At 46.0% G+C, this 21,267-nt stretch overlaps 2 protein-coding genes and 1 non-coding gene across 4 annotated transcripts in view; 1 reads left to right on the top strand and 2 right to left on the bottom strand.

Moving 5' to 3' along the window:
* Nucleotides 1-4,864: 4,864 nt before the first annotated feature.
* TRNAP-AGG (transfer RNA proline (anticodon AGG)) lies at nt 4,865-4,936 on the bottom strand. Its single transcript has one exon. It is a non-coding gene; the product is annotated as a tRNA-Pro (tRNA).
* A 6,296-nt stretch (nt 4,937-11,232) lies between these two features.
* On the top strand, nt 11,233-14,735 carry OPN1SW (opsin 1, short wave sensitive). The gene is made up of 5 exons (XM_060633058.2): nt 11,233-11,636; nt 11,957-12,125; nt 12,472-12,637; nt 13,175-13,414; nt 14,346-14,735. The coding sequence occupies exons 1-5, from the start codon at nt 11,282-11,284 to the stop codon at nt 14,463-14,465; spliced, it is 1,050 nt and encodes a 349-aa protein (XP_060489041.1). The 5' UTR covers nt 11,233-11,281; the 3' UTR covers nt 14,466-14,735.
* An 804-nt stretch (nt 14,736-15,539) lies between these two features.
* The window catches only part of CALU (calumenin), a 30,797-nt gene continuing 25,069 nt past the window's right edge, over nt 15,540-21,267 (bottom strand). For both annotated transcript variants that reach the window (XM_078439746.2, XM_078439752.2), the window contains exons 6-7: nt 19,447-19,646; nt 15,540-17,941 (exon numbers count right to left, since the gene is read on the bottom strand). In XM_078439746.2, coding sequence (XP_078295872.1) covers nt 17,837-17,941; nt 19,447-19,646 — 305 coding nt within the window. In that variant the 3' untranslated portion in view covers nt 15,540-17,836. The remainder of the gene's footprint in view (nt 17,942-19,446; nt 19,647-21,267) is intronic.

Genomic DNA, 21,267 nt, shown 5'->3' with positions numbered 1-21,267 from the left:
GTCCTGGCTCAGCCAGCAAGTTCAGTTAGCATTTGACCTTGACCGTTGACTTCTTGGTTCATGGAGGGAGGGGCAGGAGAGGAAGTTGTCAACTGTGACATCCAGTGATCTAGGCTCTCCTCAGGGAGTTCTGATCCTGAGTATTAGGACTGATCTCTCCCTAGCTCCTGGGGTATGGGTCACTATTCACCTTTGATTTGGGGAGCTTTCAGGAGAGACCTGAACCAGTCTATTTTCAGGACCCAAATTTGGGCAAATCCTGGACGCATCAGTACTGGGTTGAAGGTAGGGGTGAAGTTAGGAGTCAGGAGGTAAGGGCTTGGCAGGCAGTGGGGGCAGGGGGAGTTGACTGTGGTCCAGGGATGCATATCTGAAGGGCCAGGAGTGGTGGGGGCGCCAGCCAGGTAATCAGCTTAGGGGGATGATCTGAATTAATCCTTGTAATCCCTGGACTCTGGACTCAGCCTCTCCCCTAATCCCATCCCATCAGATCATCCTCTTTGAGGATCGATGCAGCCATTTATCCCCCTTTACCCTTATTTCTAAAATGCCAAGATCCCTTCATTTAAAACAACAACAACAAACCAGAAAGGTACAGTACAGAGTATAACCACAAATACCCACGTACACACCGCTGAAATCCAACTGTCCATTCTTGCCACATTTGATTCACAGATAGCCCTCCTATTTATTATTTTACAGTTTTTCTTTATATGTATGTATCCACAAGCAACAAAATACTGATTTGCTCAGCTGGTAGAACATGCAGCTCCTGATCTCCGGGTTGTGAGTTTGAGCCGCACTTTGCGCACAGAGATTACTTAAAAAATAAATAAAATAAAAATTCTGCAAACTTTCTTTTTTTCTTTTTTCTCAAAAAATTTTTTAAACATTTCTCCAAGTTTTATTTAGCCCCAATTCATGAATTTTAACGGCTGAATACAATTTCAGTGTTTGAATATCCACAATCTACTTATCCATTATTCTGGTAATGGGCATTCAGGTTGAGTTTTCTGTGTTAGAAAACAATACCTTAGTGGTTAGTGCTGTGCGTGCTTCCTAGGCACATAGGTAAGCACTTCTCTAATGTAGGTACCAAGAAATAGAATCTCGGAGTCACAGAATATGTGCAAATTGATTATTGCCAGACTGCTCTATAAAGTAGTTGGATCAATTTACATTCCACTAACAGTGGCTTTCAAGTGCTTGTTTAGATTCACGATTCACTAACATATTTATAAATTTCTCTGCTCACCATTCCTTCTTGCATTTCACTCCTTCCTTCTTATTTGCTCCCTTCTTATGAAGTATATCTTTTTTTTTTAATGTTTATTTTTTGAGAGAGAGCAAAAGCACAAGAGAGGAAGGGCAGAGAGAGAGGGGAATAGGGGATCCTAAGTGGGCTCCATGCTGAGAACCCATCGATGGACTGGAACTCATGAACCAAACGGTGAGATCATGACCTGAGTCGAAATCAAGAGTTGGATGCTTAACCAACTGAGCCACCCAGGCACCCCTGAAATATATATCTCTTTTGGTGGTATTTTTGTGAAAGTCTTTGTCGAACATTCTCAATCTTTGCCTTAAAATGTCTTAACTTCATATAATTTATACTTTTAAATGTTTATTTATGTATTCTGAGAGAGAGAGCATGAGGAAGGGGCAGAGAGACAGGAGAGATAGAATCCCATGTAGGCTCCGTGCAGCCAGCACAGAACCCAACTTGGGGCTCAATCCCACAAACTGTGAGCTCATGACCTGAGCAGAAATCAAGAGCCAGATGCTCAACCGTGCCCCTATATCATTATAATTTACATGGAAATTTAATGGACATAAAATTTTAGTTTGACAGTTTTCTCTTGGCCTTTGGAAGATATTCTGGGTTTTGTTTTGTTTTGTTTTGTTTTGTTTCTATACTCTTTTGTTGCTAATGCTGTCTTAAGCTTCCCCTAGTGTCGTTTAACTATTCTTTCATACCTTCAATCTCCTCACTTCTCCCTCTCCATAGTTGGAATGATTTCATCAGCTCTATCTTCCAATTCACTAATTCTCTTATCAGCTGGATCCAGTCTACTGTTTAATGGGTCATTGAGTCTAATTTCAATGGTGTGTCTTTCCCTAGGTTTTATTTTTTCCCTCAGTAAAGTGCTTTTGTTAATAGTGCGATGTTTTCATTATGGTTTATTTTCTTGTCTTTAATCTTTGGTAGTTTTAAGTATGCTTATTGTAGAGTGGTTTTCATGTTTTTCTATCATGCACAGTTCTTGGAATGTTAATTCTCCTATTTGTTGTGTCTGCTGACTCTTCCTTATGGTGGATTGCTTCCTTGTCTAGTTTATGATATTTTATCGTGAGCTCTTCTGCAGTAGGTGTTTGTTTGTTTAGTGAGAGTCCCATTTGCCCTGGGTTATGAAAACATTGTGACAGAGCTCTTTCTTGCTTTCTGTGGGGCTATATGGTATTCCAAGGATCCTAAACCAGGTTTAGAATTAATTTCACTGCTTGAGGATCCAGCATCATGTAGATAAGATAAATCCAGAAGCAACTTAAGCATTTGCTCAGGCTTGGGACTTTAGTTTCTCCGAGTTGACTTGTGTTTCTATTCCTTTTCATTGCTTCCTTGGATTGCTGTGTGTCATTTTCATCTTCTTTTCATGGACAAGGTAGATCTTTGGTGTTCTTTTTCTTCTTCTTTTTAAGACTTATTCATTTTCGAGAGACAGAGCACAAGCAAGGGTGGGGCAGAGAGAGAGGGAGACACAGAATCCCAAGGAGGCTCCAGGCTCTGAGCTGTCAGCACAGAGCCCGACGTGGGGCTTGAACTCATGAACTGCGAGATTATGACCTGAGCTGAAGTCAGATGCTTAACCAACTGAGCCATCCAGGCGGTCTGATATTTGGTGTTCTGATCTTTGGTGTTCTGATCTTGAACAGGGTGTTCAGTCCCAGCTTTTTGTCTCTGGTGGACTGAAGCAATATATCCTATAACCAGAAGCACTAAAACACAGCCCCATGTCCCCGGGCATATATCTGTGTCTGAAACCCACCACGGGGCACTGTGACAGCCTCCTCTTCTCTTTTCTCTGGCTTTGTATTCCTTCTTTAATCCTGGGAATTTCATTTAAAAAAATAAGTTTTTTGCATTATTCAGATATTAATTTTGTTTTAATGTTTTTTTTTTAATTTTTTAAAATAATTTCTACACCCAGTGTGGGGTTTGAACTCATGACCCTGAAATCAAAAGTCATATGCTCTACCACTGAGCCAGCCAGGCACCTTGATATTAATTTTTTTTAAGTTTACTTATTTACTTTTTTTTTTTTTTTTTTAATTTTTTTTTTTCAACGTTTTTTATTTATTTTTGGGACAGAGAGAGACAGAGCATGAACGGGGGAGGGGCAGAGAGAGAGGGAGACACAGAATCAGAAACAGGCTCCAGGCTCCAGGCTCCGAGCCATCAGCCCAGAGCCCGATGCGGGGCTGGAACTCACGGACCGCGAGATCGTGACCTGGCTGAAGTCGGACGCTTAACCGACTGCGCCACCCAGGCGCCCCACTTATTTACTTTTTTAGAGAGAGAGTGAGCACGTGAGCCGGGTAGGGGCAGAGAGAGAGGGAGAGAGAGAATACCAAGCAAGCTCTATGTATCATCGCGGAGCCTGACACGGGGCTGGAGCCCAACATGGGGCTCAAACTCACAAACTGTGAGATCATGACCTGAGCTGAAATCAAGAGTTGGACGCTTAACTGACTAAGCCACCCAGACGCCCAACCTAGATATTAATTTTTTAATTCTATTTTATGCAGGGATGCCTGGGTGGCTCAGTTGGTTAAGCGTTCGACTTCAGCTCAGGTTATGATCTCGCAGTTCGTGAGTTTGAGCCCCGCATCAGGCTCTGTGCTGACAGCTCAGAGCCTGGAGCCTGCTTCGGATTCTGCGTCTGCCCCTCCCCCGTGGGCTCTCTCTCTCTCTGTCTCTCTCTCTCTCTCTCTCAAAAAATAAACATTAAAAAAAATTTTAAGTCTATTCTATGCAATCTTTCTGTGTGTGTTTTAGGAGGGCACTGGGTGAGGAAATAGCTACATTAGTTCAGTCTGTCATGTTGCCAGAAGTTCCTCTCTAGATTTTTTTTTTTTTTCTGGTTTTGTTTTAAAGTAGGCTTCATGCCCAGTGCAGAGCCCGATATGGGGCTTGAACTCACAACTCTGAGATCAAGACCTGAGCTGAGATCAAGAGTCAGACACTTAACCGACTCCGCCAGCCAGGTGCCTCTAGATTTCCTTTATTTTAGCATTATTCCAAACAATCCTTATGTCTGTGAGGTACATTATAGTTTGCAAAGGGCTTTCACATACAATCTCTGCTTTAATCCTTCCAACAACTTTAAGAAATAAGTATTACTGTTCCCATTTTACCAAGAGGAAAACTGAGACTCAAAATTGTAACTTTAATCCTACCTTTTGGACTTCGAATCCAGTGCGTTTCATAGCTTGGGTTTATAAAAGGAGCTTGCCTTTTCTTGACCGCCAGCTCGGACCCGCCCCCAAATTGTCCTGATCACTTGCTCTTCATGTAAGGCCCTCTGAGAGGCTCCTCCTGCCTGACACAGCACAGCCCTTTGGCTCTAACCTTCTCCAGCTCAGCTCCCCATGCTATGCCAGTCCCCTCCGGCCCCATCTGGCCTCAGTGGAAATTATGGGGTATATACAGGCCACGCACGGCCAATGGAGAGACAGACCAGCAGCTTGTCCTCATGGTCCTTTATTCACTCACTGCTAGGCCATTTTTATGCCTCTACACTAAAAAGGGCAAGTACTGAATATGTGTATGTTGGGGTACAGGAAAAAAAAATCAGAAAAGCCAGGGCTCGTCCGGGATTTGAACCCGGGACCTCTCGCACCCTAAGCGAGAATCATACCCCTAGACCAACGAGCCACTGATGGTTATGCTTGGCCAGATGTGCCTTCCCTGCCACATCAGCAGCAGGCACAGTGTGTGGTTCCTAGAGGCGGACTCTTCTCCCAGGCTGGCAGCCAGCCCAGGCCGGCTGCGCTCCAGCGGGCCTTGCCTCTCCCGTGGCTCTCTCCGCACCTCCCTGGCCCACAGCAGGGCCACACAGATGCCCCACGCTCCAGGCATTCCCCTTCTTCCCCACGACCAGCCGCCTCTCCCCCAGGGCCACCATGTGGACTTTGTGGGAAAGGACAGAGAAGAAGCCGGGGTCCAGCGACCTCCACTTTCCAGGGGAGCCCCAGGTCTGAGGGAGCCTGTCTAGCAGCCCCGGCACCCCATGAAGAACAACACTTCTTTCTTACCTCCTGATCAGATCACCAGGAAAAAAAAAAAAAAATCCTCCAAATCCATCAACCTCCTCGACGAGGAAGCAGAAGACTGACGCAGGTCACCTTGACTAGATGACGCTTGCTAAGTCACTCAGTGTCTTCATCTGTCAGCTGGGGAAGTGACACCTGCCCTGTGTGCCTTCCAGGGTGATTCTCACCTGAGGATCAGGTGGGGCAACGTCTGTGCAAGCAGTCTGCAAACTGTAAGGTGCTGTGCGAGGCAGAGGGGTTATTATGATGGCAACGTGAAGGGGCGGGGGCGGGAAATCATAGGAAAGTTGCCCTTTAATGCTCAGTATGGGCCAGGCAGTGTGTTCTGTGCTTTACAGATCTTGTAACAACCTTGTGAGATAGGTGTCATCCCCACCGTAAGAAAAAGAAACTTCTCCACATTCGGCTTACAAGAGGCACATTTATCTAAATGCGAAGGCTGTTTTAAAGCAGTGCACGCTGCTACCCAGCCTTTCTAGCAAAGCGGCGGTGGGAAAACATCCTGTAAATACTCACACTCCCTCCCACGCCCCAGCCTACCCTGCTCCCCCTGCCTGGGGACGCGGCAGGAAAAACCCGCTAACGGGCTAAGTGTGGCCTGGGTGGTTTCCTTCTGGTTGGGAGTTTCCCAAATGAGAGTGAGGGGGAGGCTCGGAGCCTGGAGCCTTGTGGAAGATCCCAGTGGGCGCTGCCAGGCTCTCTTTCTTTCCGTCCCCCCCCCCCCCACCACCTTCTTGCTCGCGGGAGGCAGAGCCCTGTCTTCTTGTCTTCTTGGTCTCCGGGTCCAGCCTCGCGTCTGGCGCTTGTCAGTCCTGCTGACAAGCGACGCCCAAGCACGTCTGCGTGCTGGGCTCTGTGTGATCACTCTACCAGATTGATCTCATCTCATCTTCGCAGCACAACTGTTGTTGTAGACATCGCTTAGCAAACGTCTGTGGAATGAATGAAGGAGTGAGTGCGTACGTGAAAGAAAAGTCTCGGGAGAGCACACCAAAAAATCACTAGGGGCAACAGATATTCAGGTCAGTCCGCATCTCTTGGCTCCAAGTAGAAACCACAAGGCTGAAGAACCCCTCCTGCTCTCCGACCTTTTAAGCAGGCTTCCTAATGAACTAACTCCTCTCTGGGATAGGCAGCAAGGATGGCCCCTGGCTTTAGGGACAGGATCGGCGCGCCTGCGTCTGTATCCGGGGGGGAGTTTCATGGTCTCCATCCAGGAGTGCCGGGCCGGGCAACTGGTTCCAACTAATCGTGGCCAGAGAGAAAGGCAACAGCTCATCTCTTGTAAAACCGTAGAGACTTTCTTGGGGTAGCTGTTCCCCAGCTATAAACTGGCTGATAAATAATAGCACACTCAGCGCGTCATTCCGTGACCTCAGCACACATTCCCTAAATTGCTCCTGTTGGTGGATGTGCCCGGAAGTGATGTCGCTCCAAGAAGAGGCTCCTAGGGGGTGAGAATGTTTCAGGGATGAGACAGGGGTTGGACTCCAGCCAGTGCTTCTCTCTGGGGGTGCTGTTCGAATTTGTGGCAGGATCATTCTTCTTGGTGGGGCCTGTCTGGAAGAGTGCCCTGCCCACTAAATACCAGCAATCGCTTCTTCACTGTGGAGACAGTCGGAAAACACTGCCCCCCACCCCGCCCCCTGCCGCCCCGCACGCTTCCAAATGCCTCCAGGATGGCAGGGGTCTGGGGAGAGGACCCACTGGCAGGTGGGGACCCACTGGCACCTACCATACATTTCTTTTCCGGGCTAAAATCACTGTGGCCTTGCTGTGGGCACTGGGACATTAGGCCCTCGGTGACTTGTTTGACTCTGCGTTTAACAAGCCACAGATGGAGTTCTCTGGGGAGAATGGTGACGCTACTTCTAGGGGCTTCCTCCTTTTCCTCCCAAGAGGGGATGGCTTTCGGTCAGGCAGATCCTTTGACGATTCCTCATTTCTACAACAGTGGGTAGACCTTACTCTGATCTCAGCATCTGTCTGGAGGGGCCTTACAGGTCAGTATTTAATAGACAGCACTGTCACAACACATCATCTCAAGCTCATTGTCACCTCCTGCGTGCCAGCGACACAGCAAAAGCCACATCTGGAGAGGGGAACTGGGTGTCTGGGAGCCTGGGTGCGAAATAAGCTTATTTTTCACTGTATATTCCTTAGTACTTTTTGAATTTTCAGTCTTGGACATATCTATAATCCACTCAAAAACAGAAATTAAATTATGGACATCTAAGCATTGAGAAGCAATGATTAGAGAGGGCAAGGAGAAATGTATTTCGAGCCCCCAGGGACCCAAAAGGTCCTTGGGATCAGGGCAACCCAGCAGAGTGGGTATTCGGTGCTCAGCCTAATGGTTCTGGTTTATGTCCAGTTCTGATTTATGCTTTGTGTTGAGTCCATATTGAGAGGTCATACTCAATACCCAATCCTGTGAAACTGGTTGTTGTGTCTACTCGGGAATGTTGTTGAGGACAGTGTTTATCATAAGACACTGATGTCTCCTTTGTGAGGTCCCGAGGGAGTCATTCTTGTCTGTCATAATCCCAAGAACACAAAACCAAGAAGAGTTGGTTTGCATTTATTTTCCGGACACTGAATTCTGCAAATGTGTAGCTGCTGGAAAGCACGAATGTGCGGTCATTTTTCAATTCAATTTCTGACTCTTGAACTTCCCACTGCTGTTCTCTTTCTCCTTTTGCTCCTACATTTGATTCAGGACTTCTTGTTGTGTCCCATATATTCCCGCAAACCTCCCTGAAACTATTTCCGGAAAAGGTGGGCGTATAAATGAATAAACTCCTAAAAAGAATAGGAAAAAAAAAAAAAACAAACCCATATGCTAAAACTATTCAAAAAATATCCTCCTTTTCTAGGACTTTCCTTTTTTTCTGGACAATCAGAACAACTAGAAAAACAAATTTCCTCTTGACTCTTTTCCATTTGGTTCTGGACATTTATACATCCAAATCTAGATCAGCGGTTTTTAACTGGAGGGGAGGGGGCAGGGGGTGGTTTGGCCTCTCAGGGGATATTTGTGTCTGGAGACATTTTTCGCTATCACGACTGAGGTCTGTTGGCATCCAGTGGGCAGCGGCAATAGGATGCTAAACATCCTACAATCCAGTAGACAGCCCCCTGATGACAAAGAATTATCTGACCCAATATATCAATAATATGGAGGTAAAGAAACCCTGGTCTAAACATTCCTAACCAGGGCGCCTGGGTGGCTCCGTCGTTAAGCGGCCAACTTCGGCTCAGGTCATGATCTCACGGTCCATGAGTTCGAGCCCTGCGTCGGGCTCTGTGCTGACAGCTCAGAGTCTGGAGCCTGTTTCAGATTCTGTGTCTCCCTCTCTCTCTGACCTTCCCCAGTTCATGCTCTGTCTCTCTCTGTCTCAAAAATAAATAAACGTTAAAAAAAATTAAAAAAAAAAACATACCTAACATAATCTTGTGTAAAGCCTTAGTATATATTATCACGTTCCTAAACTAATAAAGTGACTTTAAACTTGAAAAGAGCACTGTCTACATTAAATGTACTTAACGTGCCTTCAGTTTTTATATCATTACCCTCCACCTTTACCACAGCCATCATCCTCAAAATCTTCCTGCTCCCTACTCCATGGCTTCCGGACTCCAAAAACGTGTTGTCCCCTGGGTAGAAGGTACCAGTAAGACCCTGTACTTGGCTAAGGCTCTTTTTGGCCTGAGCTGCCGCCCCTCCCCCACCGGCTCCCAGAGCGGCTGCCCCATCTCACTGAGGGCTGGGTTGCTCCCAGCTTGGGCCCACTGCCCCTCCCTCTGAGGGTGTATGGAATAAGGTGGGAAGGGACTGTGTGGAAAGGTTTCAGGACAGACCTAGGAGAGGCCAAGGGTGCAGCCACTTGGCCTGGGTAGTGCGAGTGAGAGGGCCTGGGGGTCTTTGGCCTACATCAGCTGCCTTGGCAGGCCGAGCCCAAGGGTTCCTGTCAGAACCGTGTACAGAGGTGGGCACCTCAGCTGAGCCCTGAAGACAGCAGAGGCTGATTCGCTCCACTCAGCACAGGCTCATGGGCCACCTGCCCTGCCCAGAGGTAGACAGAGCCTTAGGGATGGCCTCTGGTCCCGGTCATAAGGGCCTGCCCAGGACAGAGGACCAGCTGACCCAGGCAACCCAGGGGAAACCCAGTGGCCTTGCAATTCCTGGATGCTTGACTGGGTCTCTGCCAGGATCCTACCTGCGGGCGAGCGTCTGTGGAGTGTGTGTGTGTCTGTATGCACGCATGTACGTGGGGACGTCGTCTCCACAAATGGCTGACAAGACTCCTTCTAGCCTTTCTAGCTCAGGATTCAAAGGACATAGACTTTAGTCCTAAGGGGTGGCCTTTTGGAGTTCCAAGTGGCCTTTTGGAGCTCCAAATGGAAAGCCAGAAGTGTTTGCCCAGCTCCTCTAACCTGCTGGGAATCAAACTCAAAACTCTTTCTCTGCTGCCCTGGATGGCAGCCGAAACAATCTGCTCAGGCTTCACACCTGAAGCACCTCTTGCTTTTTGCTGGGCTCCTCGGTTAGTCCTCGGTGCATAGCTCAGCAGGCAGCCTAGCATTTGAGGGGAGTTTGCATGCAGAGTTGAAAGCTTCCTCTCCTGTGGCTTCCTTCCTTTTAGAAAACCCACCTTCAGTCTTCAGCTACTCTGGGGTCCCCCAGACTCCGTCCTCTGACTCTGCAAGCCGTAACGGCTGGGACTTGCTGCTTGAATTCCGGCTGTCCCTTGCCATCTAGACTGGGGAGTGCCCTCAGGAAAGAATCCACTTTAATGGAGATGGTTCTGTTCATTCAGGGATTGGGTCGTTGACATCTCTGCCTGCTTTGGGGTACTTGATAGCACTTTCCAGTAGTGGTTTTTCGCGTTTTGTCCGGAGTTGATGATTTTTACCCACGGGAGGGATTCATCTGATACAAACTGCTATGCCATCAGGGGGCCATCCTTTCACGTATCAGTATTTAAAGTGTGTCACCTTTATCTCTGCATTCTGGGTCTGCGGAGGTGGAGAAGACGGTACATTCAGAGCTGAGGTATAGTGTTGAGTGTAGGCACAGGTGGAGCTTAGAGCACAGCTGGCCTCACTGGGTGGGGGGGCTGCACGGAAGAGGTCTTGACTTAGGCTGCGAGAGCCCGGCAGGACTCCAGGGCAGATAGGGCAAGACCGTGGTAACTTGAGTACTGCTGAGCTAAAGGCGGGGGGCCCGTGAGCAAAGCAACCTCAGACGGGCTGGGGGCGGGGTGGGGTCTGAGTAGAAAACATACATCCTCTGGGTAGACTCAACACGAAGAAACAGAAGCAGCCAGGGAGGCCTTAGACTTCAAGCATTTTCAAATTGCCCCGTACCCATCTGTGAAGGCTGTTGACTAAGGTGCTCCCTGGGTGCTCCCCGTTCCCTGCCCCTTCCTGCAGCCTGAGGCCGGTTCCCAGGCTGGCCGTGAGCCCAAGACCTCTGGAAAGGGAGACTTAGGGGCCACCTTCCACAAAAGAGCAGATGGGTGCGGAAGCCTGTAGGGACGTGGTGGTGCCAGAAGCCAAATGCAAAGTCACGCCCTCAATAGCGCCATTCAGAGAACGCACACACAAAAAAGTGATGAAGCATCTCTATTAAATATGGGTCAGCATCTCCCAGTTGCAGTGAGCTGACTCCGCCTATTCATTCCGGCACCCAGCACTGCATGTCGATTCTTTGAGCCCAATATTTTTATCCTCTCAACACGCAATCGGCTTTGGACCCACAAAAGGAGGTTTAGGTGGGGGCTTGGACATCTCTAATCTCAGAATTTGTCCTTAGGAGGCTTAGGATCAGTACTGATCGTTCAAGGAGACCAAAAGTGGCTTTGGCGAGAGGGTTCTTTGCAAGGTGGGGGAGAAGTGGCGGGACGGTACTCTATAAGAGGAATCAGAGGGTGGGGGGCGTCCCATGAGTAAGATGACAGGGGAGGAGGAGTTTTTTCTGTTCAAGAACATTTCCTTGGTGGGGCCATGGGATGGGCCTCAGTACCACATTGCCCCTGTCTGGGCCTTCCGCCTCCAGGCGGTCTTCATGGGCTTTGTCTTCTTCGTAGGAACACCACTCAATGCCACGGTGCTGGTGGCCACCCTCCGCTACAGAAAGTTGCGACAGCCACTCAACTATATTCTGGTCAATGTGTCCCTGGGGGGCTTCCTCTACTGCGTCTCCTCGGTCTCCATCGTCTTCATCACCAGCTGTCACGCATACTTCATCTTTGGGCGCCATGTTTGTGCTTGGGAGGCCTTCATGGGCTGTACGGCAGGTACGCAGGGGAAGGAGACTGGGTGGGGGGGGGGGGCGGCGGGAGACAAAGGACTGCTCTAGGATTGGAACCAGGAACCAGACTGTTGGGTTAGAGTGGGCCCCTAAAGAGGAGTCTGGGGAAAGGAGTTTGGTGCTTTTTCTCACCGGGGTATAAAGCAGCATAGACTAGAAGTCTGACCAACTGAGTCCCAAACTCCACACCAACCACCAGTCCAACCCTCTGTCTCCCCATGCTTGTTCCACCCTGTTAGTATTCCATTCTGTCTGCCAGGCCGGGTGGGCCCATCTACCCCCAATTGCCCTCACATTTCACTACAGGTCTGGTGACAGGCTGGTCACTGGCCTTCCTGGCTTTTGAGCGCTACCTGGTCATCTGTAAGCCCTTCGGCAACTTCCGCTTCAGCTCCAAGCACGCGCTGATGGTGGTCCTGGCTACCTGGACCATTGGTATTGGCGTCTCCATCCCACCCTTCTTTGGCTGGAGCCGGTGAGAGTGTAGGGCAGTGGTGCTAATTTAGCTAGGAGCTCAGGTTGGCGTGGGTGGAAAGAATTGGGGATGACCTTCGTCTCTGACCTCCGCTTTTAACGAGCGGGTGGAGTAGGTGAGGGCAAGGGCTGTGGGAGGCAACTGCTAACGTTTATCCTGCAGTTGGAATTGCTATAGCCTCAGCTGGTAAAGACAGAAACTGCCCCTGCCTGAAGGTCCGTGGGCATCCTCTGGGTTCTAAGTGGAGAGCATAATCCAGGATCTCAGCTCCACTCCACTCATTTCTGTGGTGAACCCCGCGGTGAGCAAGTGCCTGTCCAGTGGGTGAGTGCTTGGTCCCATGCAGGTTCATCCCCGAGGGCCTGCAGTGTTCCTGTGGCCCTGACTGGTACACCGTGGGCACCAAATACCGCAGCGAGTACTATACCTGGTTCCTCTTCATCTTCTGCTTCATCGTGCCTCTCTCCCTCATCTGCTTCTCCTACACGCAGCTGCTGGGAGCCCTCAGAGTCGTGAGTGATTTGTGTGAGGCTCAGGGAGGAGGGGGTCGGGGGCTCCAAGATGGGAGAGAAGAATGGGTGAGTGCTTCAGAACATAAGACCTCTGGGGGCATCTGGCTGGCTCAGTCGGAAGAGCACACAATTCCTGATCTTGGGGTCGTGAGTTCGAGGCCCACGTCGGGTGTAGATTACTTAACAAACTTAAAAAAAGAAAGAACGTTTGACATCTGGAAATGTTCACAGCCAGGTAGAGGAGATACCCGAAAGCAGTGAAGGAAGTGGGGGCAGGGAGAATGATGAAATGGTGTGAAGAGTAGGGTGGGGTCCTCTCTGCTCAAATGTGTGTCAAGAGACTCTTGTGATCCCTTCCAATGTCAAAGACCAGACAGCCATCTCCATCTGGTCTTCCTCAAGGAAGGAGAACAAGAGGCGCTAGGCCAGAAGCTGGGACAGAGAGAGGCAATGGGAGCGGATGCCGCCCTGGTGGAAAAGGGTTGAGATCTGGGAGTTGAGGGCCGGGAAGAGGATGTTTCTCTGTGCTCCGCCCAGGTCGCAGCCCAGCAACAGGAGTCAGCCTCAACCCAGAAGGCAGAGCGGGAGGTGAGCCGCATGGTGGTGGTGATGGTGGGATCCTTTTGTGTCTGTTACACACCCTACGCTGCGATGGCCATGTACATGGTCAACAACCGTAACCATGGGCTGGACTTACGGCTTGTCACCATTCCTGCCTTCTTCTCCAAGAGTGCTTGTGTATACAACCCCATCATCTACTGCTTCATGAATAAGCAGGTAAAGCTCTCTATTTACATTCCTATGAGACTCTAGTTCATGAGACCTGGTTCTTTTCTCACCAATGACTTTTAATTCAGAGCACCTTGGACTCTAGTCAAAAGGTTTCTAGGGGTGAACAAGGGAAGCTCTCGGTAATAAGCACAGGGAGAAAGGCTTGGTCACTGAAACCATGTAATAGAACCCAGAGAAAACAGAATTTGAGCCATAAAAGTCAGGTTGCTCCAAAGGGAAGGATGAGAAGTGGAAGGGTTTTGTTTTCTTGAGAAACAGATTTAACCATCACCCTAAATTCCTAGTGCTTCCATTTCACAAGTTCTTAATCCTTCCCAACTTCCAGCCTGCAGGAGCATATGCAAAGCACAGAAATAACAACATATGTGTAAGTCTCTAAAACAGTTTATCATCTGAAGGTACCAGGTGGCCTCCTATCCCAAATCCTGAAACTGAGCTAATAAAAAAACCCAAGCTCAGATGAATCTAGGAGAGTTCCTATCTTGTGGGGCAAACCCCCTGCTTTGAGAATTCTTAATAGCTGTTTTGTTTCCTTCGTCTTCAGAGATGGGACTCAAAACTCTTGGATGGAAACAAAATTGGCAATCCTTTTCAATTGGGAGCACCTTCTAGTAATGGAGGGGTGGGTGGGTAGGCCTACTCTGGCACCACTTTTGAGTATCTTATTGAGGCAGGTTGCTTTGTGAGGTTTCCCAACAGTGGAACCTCTGAGCCAAAATGTGGAGGGATTACTGTTGTAGGCCCTGCAGTAGCTCTCAGGATTGGGAAGATGTATTCCAAACCACGAGATGCTGGGTATATGGCACTGTGCGAGGCTTTGGAGATACGGAGAATGAGATCTCTTGCCATTTCCCGATGTCATCTCTTCTGTACTGGTCTGCATGGGACTAACTCCAATTCTGCCCTTTCCTTCCAGTTCCGAGCTTGCATCATGGAGATGGTGTGTGGGAAGTCCATGACAGATGATTCTGAAATGTCCAGCTCCCAGAAAACTGAAGTTTCTGCTCTCTCTTCCAGCCAGGTTGGCCCAAACTAAGGAGCCATATTGGCTTATTTGCAGCAACTAGGATTTCACATTTAGGGAATTCCTTCTTTCTCTCAAAAACCAAGCTACTAACAAATGCAGAAGATGGGAAGGGGAATATAGCAAATTTGGGGCATCAACTTCCCATTTTCCTACCATTCCTTTCCTGCCTACAAAGCTGCTGTTCCAGCTGGGTCTACTATAGACCACTCCAAAGGCCATGTCAACAATCCTCCAATTCTAAGTGGCACCATTGACAGCACCTGAGAGCTGATTTCTACATATGGGGCAACTATAAAGGAGTATGGCTGATTTTTCAGTGTATGGGTTATCTTCCTTTTCAATAGCTTTTTCCCCCGCCCTTACTGGGGCTCTCTTCTAAGATGATACAATCTGAATTAGAACAAACATAAACATCTTAGAAATGGGAGAGATAGATAGAAAGAACAAACTAAACCTCAAGTAGGCCCCAAATAGGGGTTTGAAAGAACTTCTTTATGCCATTACCGCCAATCATCACTATAGCTCTGGCAGGGACAGCTGTGTCCAGAAGCTCCTGAGCCAGCATGAATTATTCCAGGTGCTCCCCACCCAATTTGGCTAAACCTATATATCTGTCTTAAGCTGTGTATTAATAGTTAATTCTCTTCACGTTCTCAGAATGAATTTACACACCTTTATACAGTTTATAATGTTCAAAAAGTGTTGAAAAAACTGTTTTACCTTGTACTTTATGCTCCCCCTGTAAAAGCCTTTTTGAAATAAAAATCAAGATAAATGTCGTGTGTACATTCAGGAATGCCTTGTGTTTGGTATCAGATAATTATGTAATGAGCAGCTGGGCTCTTCTCCAGTTATACAGCCTAAGGAAAGCAGAGAAGGGGTACAGCTGTAGTGAGAAGGATGACAGAAGATTTCAGAAATAAGAAAGGGGTAATTAATCTGGGAGAAGGCAGAACTTATCTGGGATGGGAGGGAGTACAGTAAACCTCTGGGAGACCTCCTTTTCTTTGACATTTTATAGCACCTGTAATTCTAAGCAAGAGTTCCATTTCTTAAAAGAATAAAGGACATATGTACCCCACAACGAATGTAAACAGTTTTATTTAGAAACAGATAGGTACCTGTTTGCATTATAGAATATAAAACTTGGTTTACACTCTATAAAAAATAACCAGTATCCAAATTCAAGAGAGCTAGCATTCACAGAACACACAATGTGGGTGTGTAGCCACTGTTCACCAGCCTCAGGCTTGACTTAAACCAAAAAGATAATCCAGGGGGATCATTAGAGATTAGAGTATAACACTTGCTGCTGAGCACCCAGCATCCAGAAGTTGCCATTTTAGCGTATTGAAGGTTTGCTTTCTAAGTGAGTAACTTTAACATAAGGCCTGGGTTCTCTGTACCTAGTGAGCTGTGAGGCTGTCTTGCCACACAACTCATGTGCTCTCTTTAATCCCAGTTGACATTATTATCTCTGATCTTAACAATAAAAATGGGGAATCTGGAGAGCAGAGATTTCCACTCCCCTATGCTAGGGTTAAACTTTAAAAGAGTTTATCTACTCTCAAGAGCTCAATGCAAAGGCCAGGATGAAGTTACATGATAATCCGGCATTTTACCAGGCCAAGTAGTCCACCTCAACATGATCATGGAAGACCAAAGGATACACCTAGGTTCAGATTATAATAATCACCCAGCACCACCTGAATGTATTATCCATAAAGATACATGAAATAATAAAGGTTAGATATACATATATTTATCTTAATAACCTGAGGGCTAAAAAAGTTTGGAATACAATTCTTCTTCTCAAAAGAGGTCCATCTGTAAGAAAGGGACCAAAAAAGACAGAGTTCGTGTTACATAAAATATGGGCAAAGTGTGTTGGGAACAGAAGGTGGCTTCTTCAGCTCTTTCTACAATGTCCCTCTTTGACAAGGATTGGCAATCTGCTGATCCATGATAAACTTTTTGGGGGCAGTGGGGAGAAGGGGAAATGGGGGCAAAGGGAGTGTTGGGTCAAAGGCAAGAAGGTTGAGCAATGGTCCTCAAACCAAAGAGTCCTCTATGTAGGCCCTCTCATCTTTGAGTCTGAGTTCAAGCTCTTCAGCTGACACAGAAATAGGCCTGGTAGTAAGTGGTTAGCATTCTGAGGTATGAGGATCCCTGGTAAATTCAGCAGCATGTGGTTTTTGGAAACCAGCCCACAAGATAAGAACACTGCAACCAAGCTCCTAACTAATACTGCTATTTAACCACTGTCTGAAAGAGAAAGGAAAGGAAAAAAAAAAAAGTCCCCAATACATTGGGAGGTTGTAAGCTTCATTTCATGTAAGGGGGTCCAAATAATCTATTTTAGGGTTTCTTAACAGAACCCTCATTCAGTGATCATTTCTCTTGTTAAAGGCACTTTCAATGACATAATTGGAAAGGAATACAATTTGACTGCAGTGAAAGCAAGATTAATTCCTAGAACACCTGGGGAGATAGGAGCTGAATGGGGCACTTACAGTGATTCAATAGGCAAGACAGTCTTGAGCACTTCAACAGATGCACACCCAGAAAAAAGTGTGCCCTGAAAACACTTGTATTTTTCCCTTAATTTTCCAGCTGTTTCTATGTATAACTCTGTAAAGAGATCACACTCACTACTTGATTTTCAAGACACTGGCCCTAACTCTTCCCACCACAGCTGTGCCCAGCAAAATTAGCAAACAGCTAGTCCTACTGGGAAGAAAAAAAATGAACAAAATCAAGTCGAGCCAAGCTTCCTGACAGCACAGGGATCTGTCCTTGCCCAGATAATGCCACGATCAATTGCTGGACCTATAGCAACTGAATGGACTACGTGGCCCCTACTGCTTATAAAACATACTTTCAACAGGCAAGGTTAAGTGTTCTCTCTAAATATTAATTGTGGGGCATTTTTTTTTCCCTTTTCTCTCTCCTAAACATTTCTCATTGATCTCAGGCTTTAAAAAATTAGTTAAGTCAGAATTATAAAAATTATATGGCAAGGGTTGAGAAAGAGTGAAGGGCTAATATTTGCCTACAAGCGTGAGTTGAGGATGTTGATCCTTCATATCATACTCCCAACCAGAGAACAAATACAAAAATAAACACACCATGTTATACATAATACAAAGTGTAAATCTACAAACACAAGTGTACTAATTAGAGTTGTTCCTCAGAAGCACGGTTCCCTCCAGTCCCTCAAAGAGGAGGAGGAATGGGGACGGGATGGTTTTCATTACGCCTTTTCAGGTCTTAAAAAAAGTTTGTAATAACAGTCTCAGTAGCGCAAACAATTTCATGTGAAACCAGAAGCTGTAAAAATAAATTACTTTTGAAGAAATGCAGGTTCTTCTGTCTGCAGCTCAGAACTCATCGTGTCGTACTAAGGCCTCACCAAAATCTGTGGCCTGGCTGCCCACAAATAAATCATACTTGTCAACAATCTCCTCCTTGGTAAGCTTGCCATCCTGAAACCAGAGAGAAGAGTGAATTGCAGCAAAACAGATTTCCCATTTCAAATTTAGAAACCCTGCTATAGAACAAAAGGGGTTAGGATTTGAGATTCTAATTCCACTAAATTAAATGGGAACTCAATCCTCATCCCTGACCCCTTCCACATACAGAGGGAAGAAAGCAACAATTAATACATTTTTCTTATTAAGTTAAAACTGGAAGAATGGAAATAATATAGCTCAATAACTTAATGCTAGAGATATGTCAAGCAAGATGTGGGACATCTTCTAGGTATAGGTAAGAGATAGGAAGAACTGGGTAAAATAAAGTGAATCAAGTCACTGCCTCACAGGAACAATGAAATCTGCTAACATCCTTACATAGTCCTCACCCCCACTACACTCTAGCCACCAATCAGATTCCAGACATAACCCCAAATGAAGGCTGAGACACTCATCTCAAACATTACGTAAGCCAGATTCCCAAGATTTGACCTTATGAGTTTCTTTTTCTCACATAGCTCAGTCAGGACATAGCACTTGGCTACTTTAAGTGACTGAAGCAAGAACTCAAAACAGACCGACCCTTAAAAAGGCTTGATGATAAAACACTGCATTTGAAACAGAAGACAGGCTTAGATAGGAGAAATATTCAGAATATAAACCCCGCCCCTGTCTTTAGATTGACTTTCAGCTCACTCTAAGCAAAGCATTCATATTGCTGAAAAGGTGACAGGGCTTAGTGATAATACCACTCTTTTAATGAACCAAATGCCTCAGATAATTGATTGAGGACAATTTTAACAGGCTCCAGAGAAAAGCTGATTTACAACCTAACTACTAAGAATTTAGTTTTAAAAAGCATATTTAAGAAGGAAATGATCAGGGTGCCTGAGTGGTTCAGTCGGTTGAGCGTCTGACTTCGGCTCAGGTCATGATCTCACGGTTCGTGACTTTGAGCCCTGCATTGGGCTCTGTGCTGACAGCTCGGAGCCTGGAGCCTGCTTCAGATTCTGTGTCTCCCTCTGTCTCTGGCCCTTCCCCTCTTGAGCTCTGTCTCTCTCTCTCAAAAATAAATAAACATTAATAAAAAAAAAAATTTTTTTTAATAAAAAAAAATAAAAATAAAAAAAAAGAGGGAGATGACCAACTTTGAGTAGGGAAAATGAGCCTATGATAGGTAAAAGAACAAAGGAAATAATGGGGAAAAAAAATTAGGGAAAATTTCCTGGGGATCCAAAGATAACAGATGAAGCATGCTGGGCACAGGCTACGTACAGAGGCTCTTTGCTGAAGCCAAATGCCTCCAATGGTGTGAACACTGGGCAAAGGGATTTCTAAAATGAGATCAGATAGCTAGCACTGCCCTGTAAGTTTTCAATCGCCAACTTAAGATTTGCAGCAGACTTAGACTAATTAAGACCTTACATGCTCTATGTACCTCAACAGGAATGTTTTAGGTAATCCCCTAGAAACAGACTTTGATCACTGCTAGGTTGTTTGGGCCTGGCCAGACTTACCTTGTTCTGGTCTGATTCATACACTAGGTGCCTGGCTTCTGCCTCTGCATGATCATAGTCTGAGGGGAGGATCCAGTCTTTGGTCTCTTCCTTGTCCATCTTCCCATCACGGTTCTTATCTCGAAACTCAACAAATTGTTCTCTTTCTGTCTTTACCCATTCTGGCTCATCAGCATTTCCATCATGGCTGTACATGTCACCTACGTACATAGACATACATAATACAAAAGGTGAGTATTTTTCCCAAGACTGCCACATGCTAATCTGGCTTAACTTTTCCCCCATCTGGAACGTAGTAGCAGTTACAAGGCTATTTTATAGGTCAGAGAGGCCTGAGAAAGCAAGGCATTTTCCTGAGGTTTAATTAATGACCTTTAAGAATATTTCCAGCTGTTGATTTTGAGTTAGTGAGTCCAAAAAGAATCCTTAGCCCTTAAAAATTGAAAAAATAAAGGGAGACGACTAACATCCAGAAAGATAAAGGCTAACTTTCAAAAGATAGTTGTTTCCTACATTCCTTTTCAATCCAAGGTAACTAGTTAAACCTGACTATTGGTATTAGAAAGGTGCTATTTTAAATTCTCAAGAAAACTTGAGAAGTGTAGACTAGAAGCCCAAACTGTCTACCAATTACTAAGTATACTTCAGAACATTTTTTTAAGAACCTACTTCTAAAAATAATAAGGGGTATTTTCTTATATAGCCATAATGTCATTATCATGTTTCACAAAATCAATTTTTTGGTATTACTGAATACTCAGTCCAAATCTGAATTTACTATTATCTTCTAAAGCTAGTTTGTTCAAATTACTTCTATGAATGCTGGTGGCTAAGAAGTTGGTATTGTATACCTGAATTTTACTAGATTTAAAAGTTAAGGTACTTTGAAATTCAGTATTTACAACCAACAGAGATTCTTCTTTACAGCTATTTAAAGATACCAATTTTAAAATGTGCAATAAAATACTGTTTCGTCAAAATTTTTTTAGAATTATGTGAATGAAAAAGTCTGAAGATTCCTGAGGTATACATCAGTGTATGTGCATTGTAGGCAAGGTACGGGAGCATACCTTATATACGTCTAAATGGTTTCCAGCAGTTCTAAGCAAAGGTATTTAGTTGTGGGTAAAGGTTTTATACGTAGGGACCCACAAAATGGAGACGGCCCAAGTCACAAATCTGAACACAAGTTAGCCTGCACTTAGAGGAAACACCATACTGCCAAGGAAATTTAATGTACACCAATCACAATCCTCCAACTCAGATTCAGCTAGTTTACCTGACCCTAGAAAATAGGACCTGCTAGCCAGTCATGCTGTTTCTACGCTGCTGCTTCTAATGCTCTATAAAACTCGGCTCTTGCCCAAAATCCCTTGGGAAGAGAGCGCTCCACTGCTTGTTGGGCACAACGATCCCCAGTCTATGGGCTGTTTTCCCTTGAATAAAGGATGAACTCATTACTAAAATGTATTATTGTCACCTGACAGTCGGTACTGTCATTTTCCTGAACTTGAGGGCTAAGAGTAGAACTACTTCTGGTTTTTTTTTTTTTTTTAATTTTTTAACGTTTATTTATTTTTGAGACAGAGACAGAGCACGAACGGGGGAGGGTCAGAGAGAGAGGGAGACACAGAATCTGAAACAGGCTCCAGGCTCTGAGCAGTCAGCACAGAGCCCGACGCGGGGCTCGAACCCACGGACAGTGAGATCGTGACCTGAGCCGAAGTCGGACGCTTAACCGACTGAGCCACCCAGGCGCCCCGAACTACTTCTGTTTTAAACAAAGGAGGAGTACCTCAGGACAGGACTTGCCTGTTTTTT

This window comes from Panthera onca, chromosome A2 (genome assembly GCF_046562875.1).
Source record: "Panthera onca isolate mPanOnc1 chromosome A2, mPanOnc1 haplotype 2, whole genome shotgun sequence".
Taxonomy (NCBI): domain Eukaryota; kingdom Metazoa; phylum Chordata; class Mammalia; order Carnivora; family Felidae; genus Panthera; species Panthera onca.
This window is presented reverse-complemented; position numbering and strand designations above follow the sequence as displayed.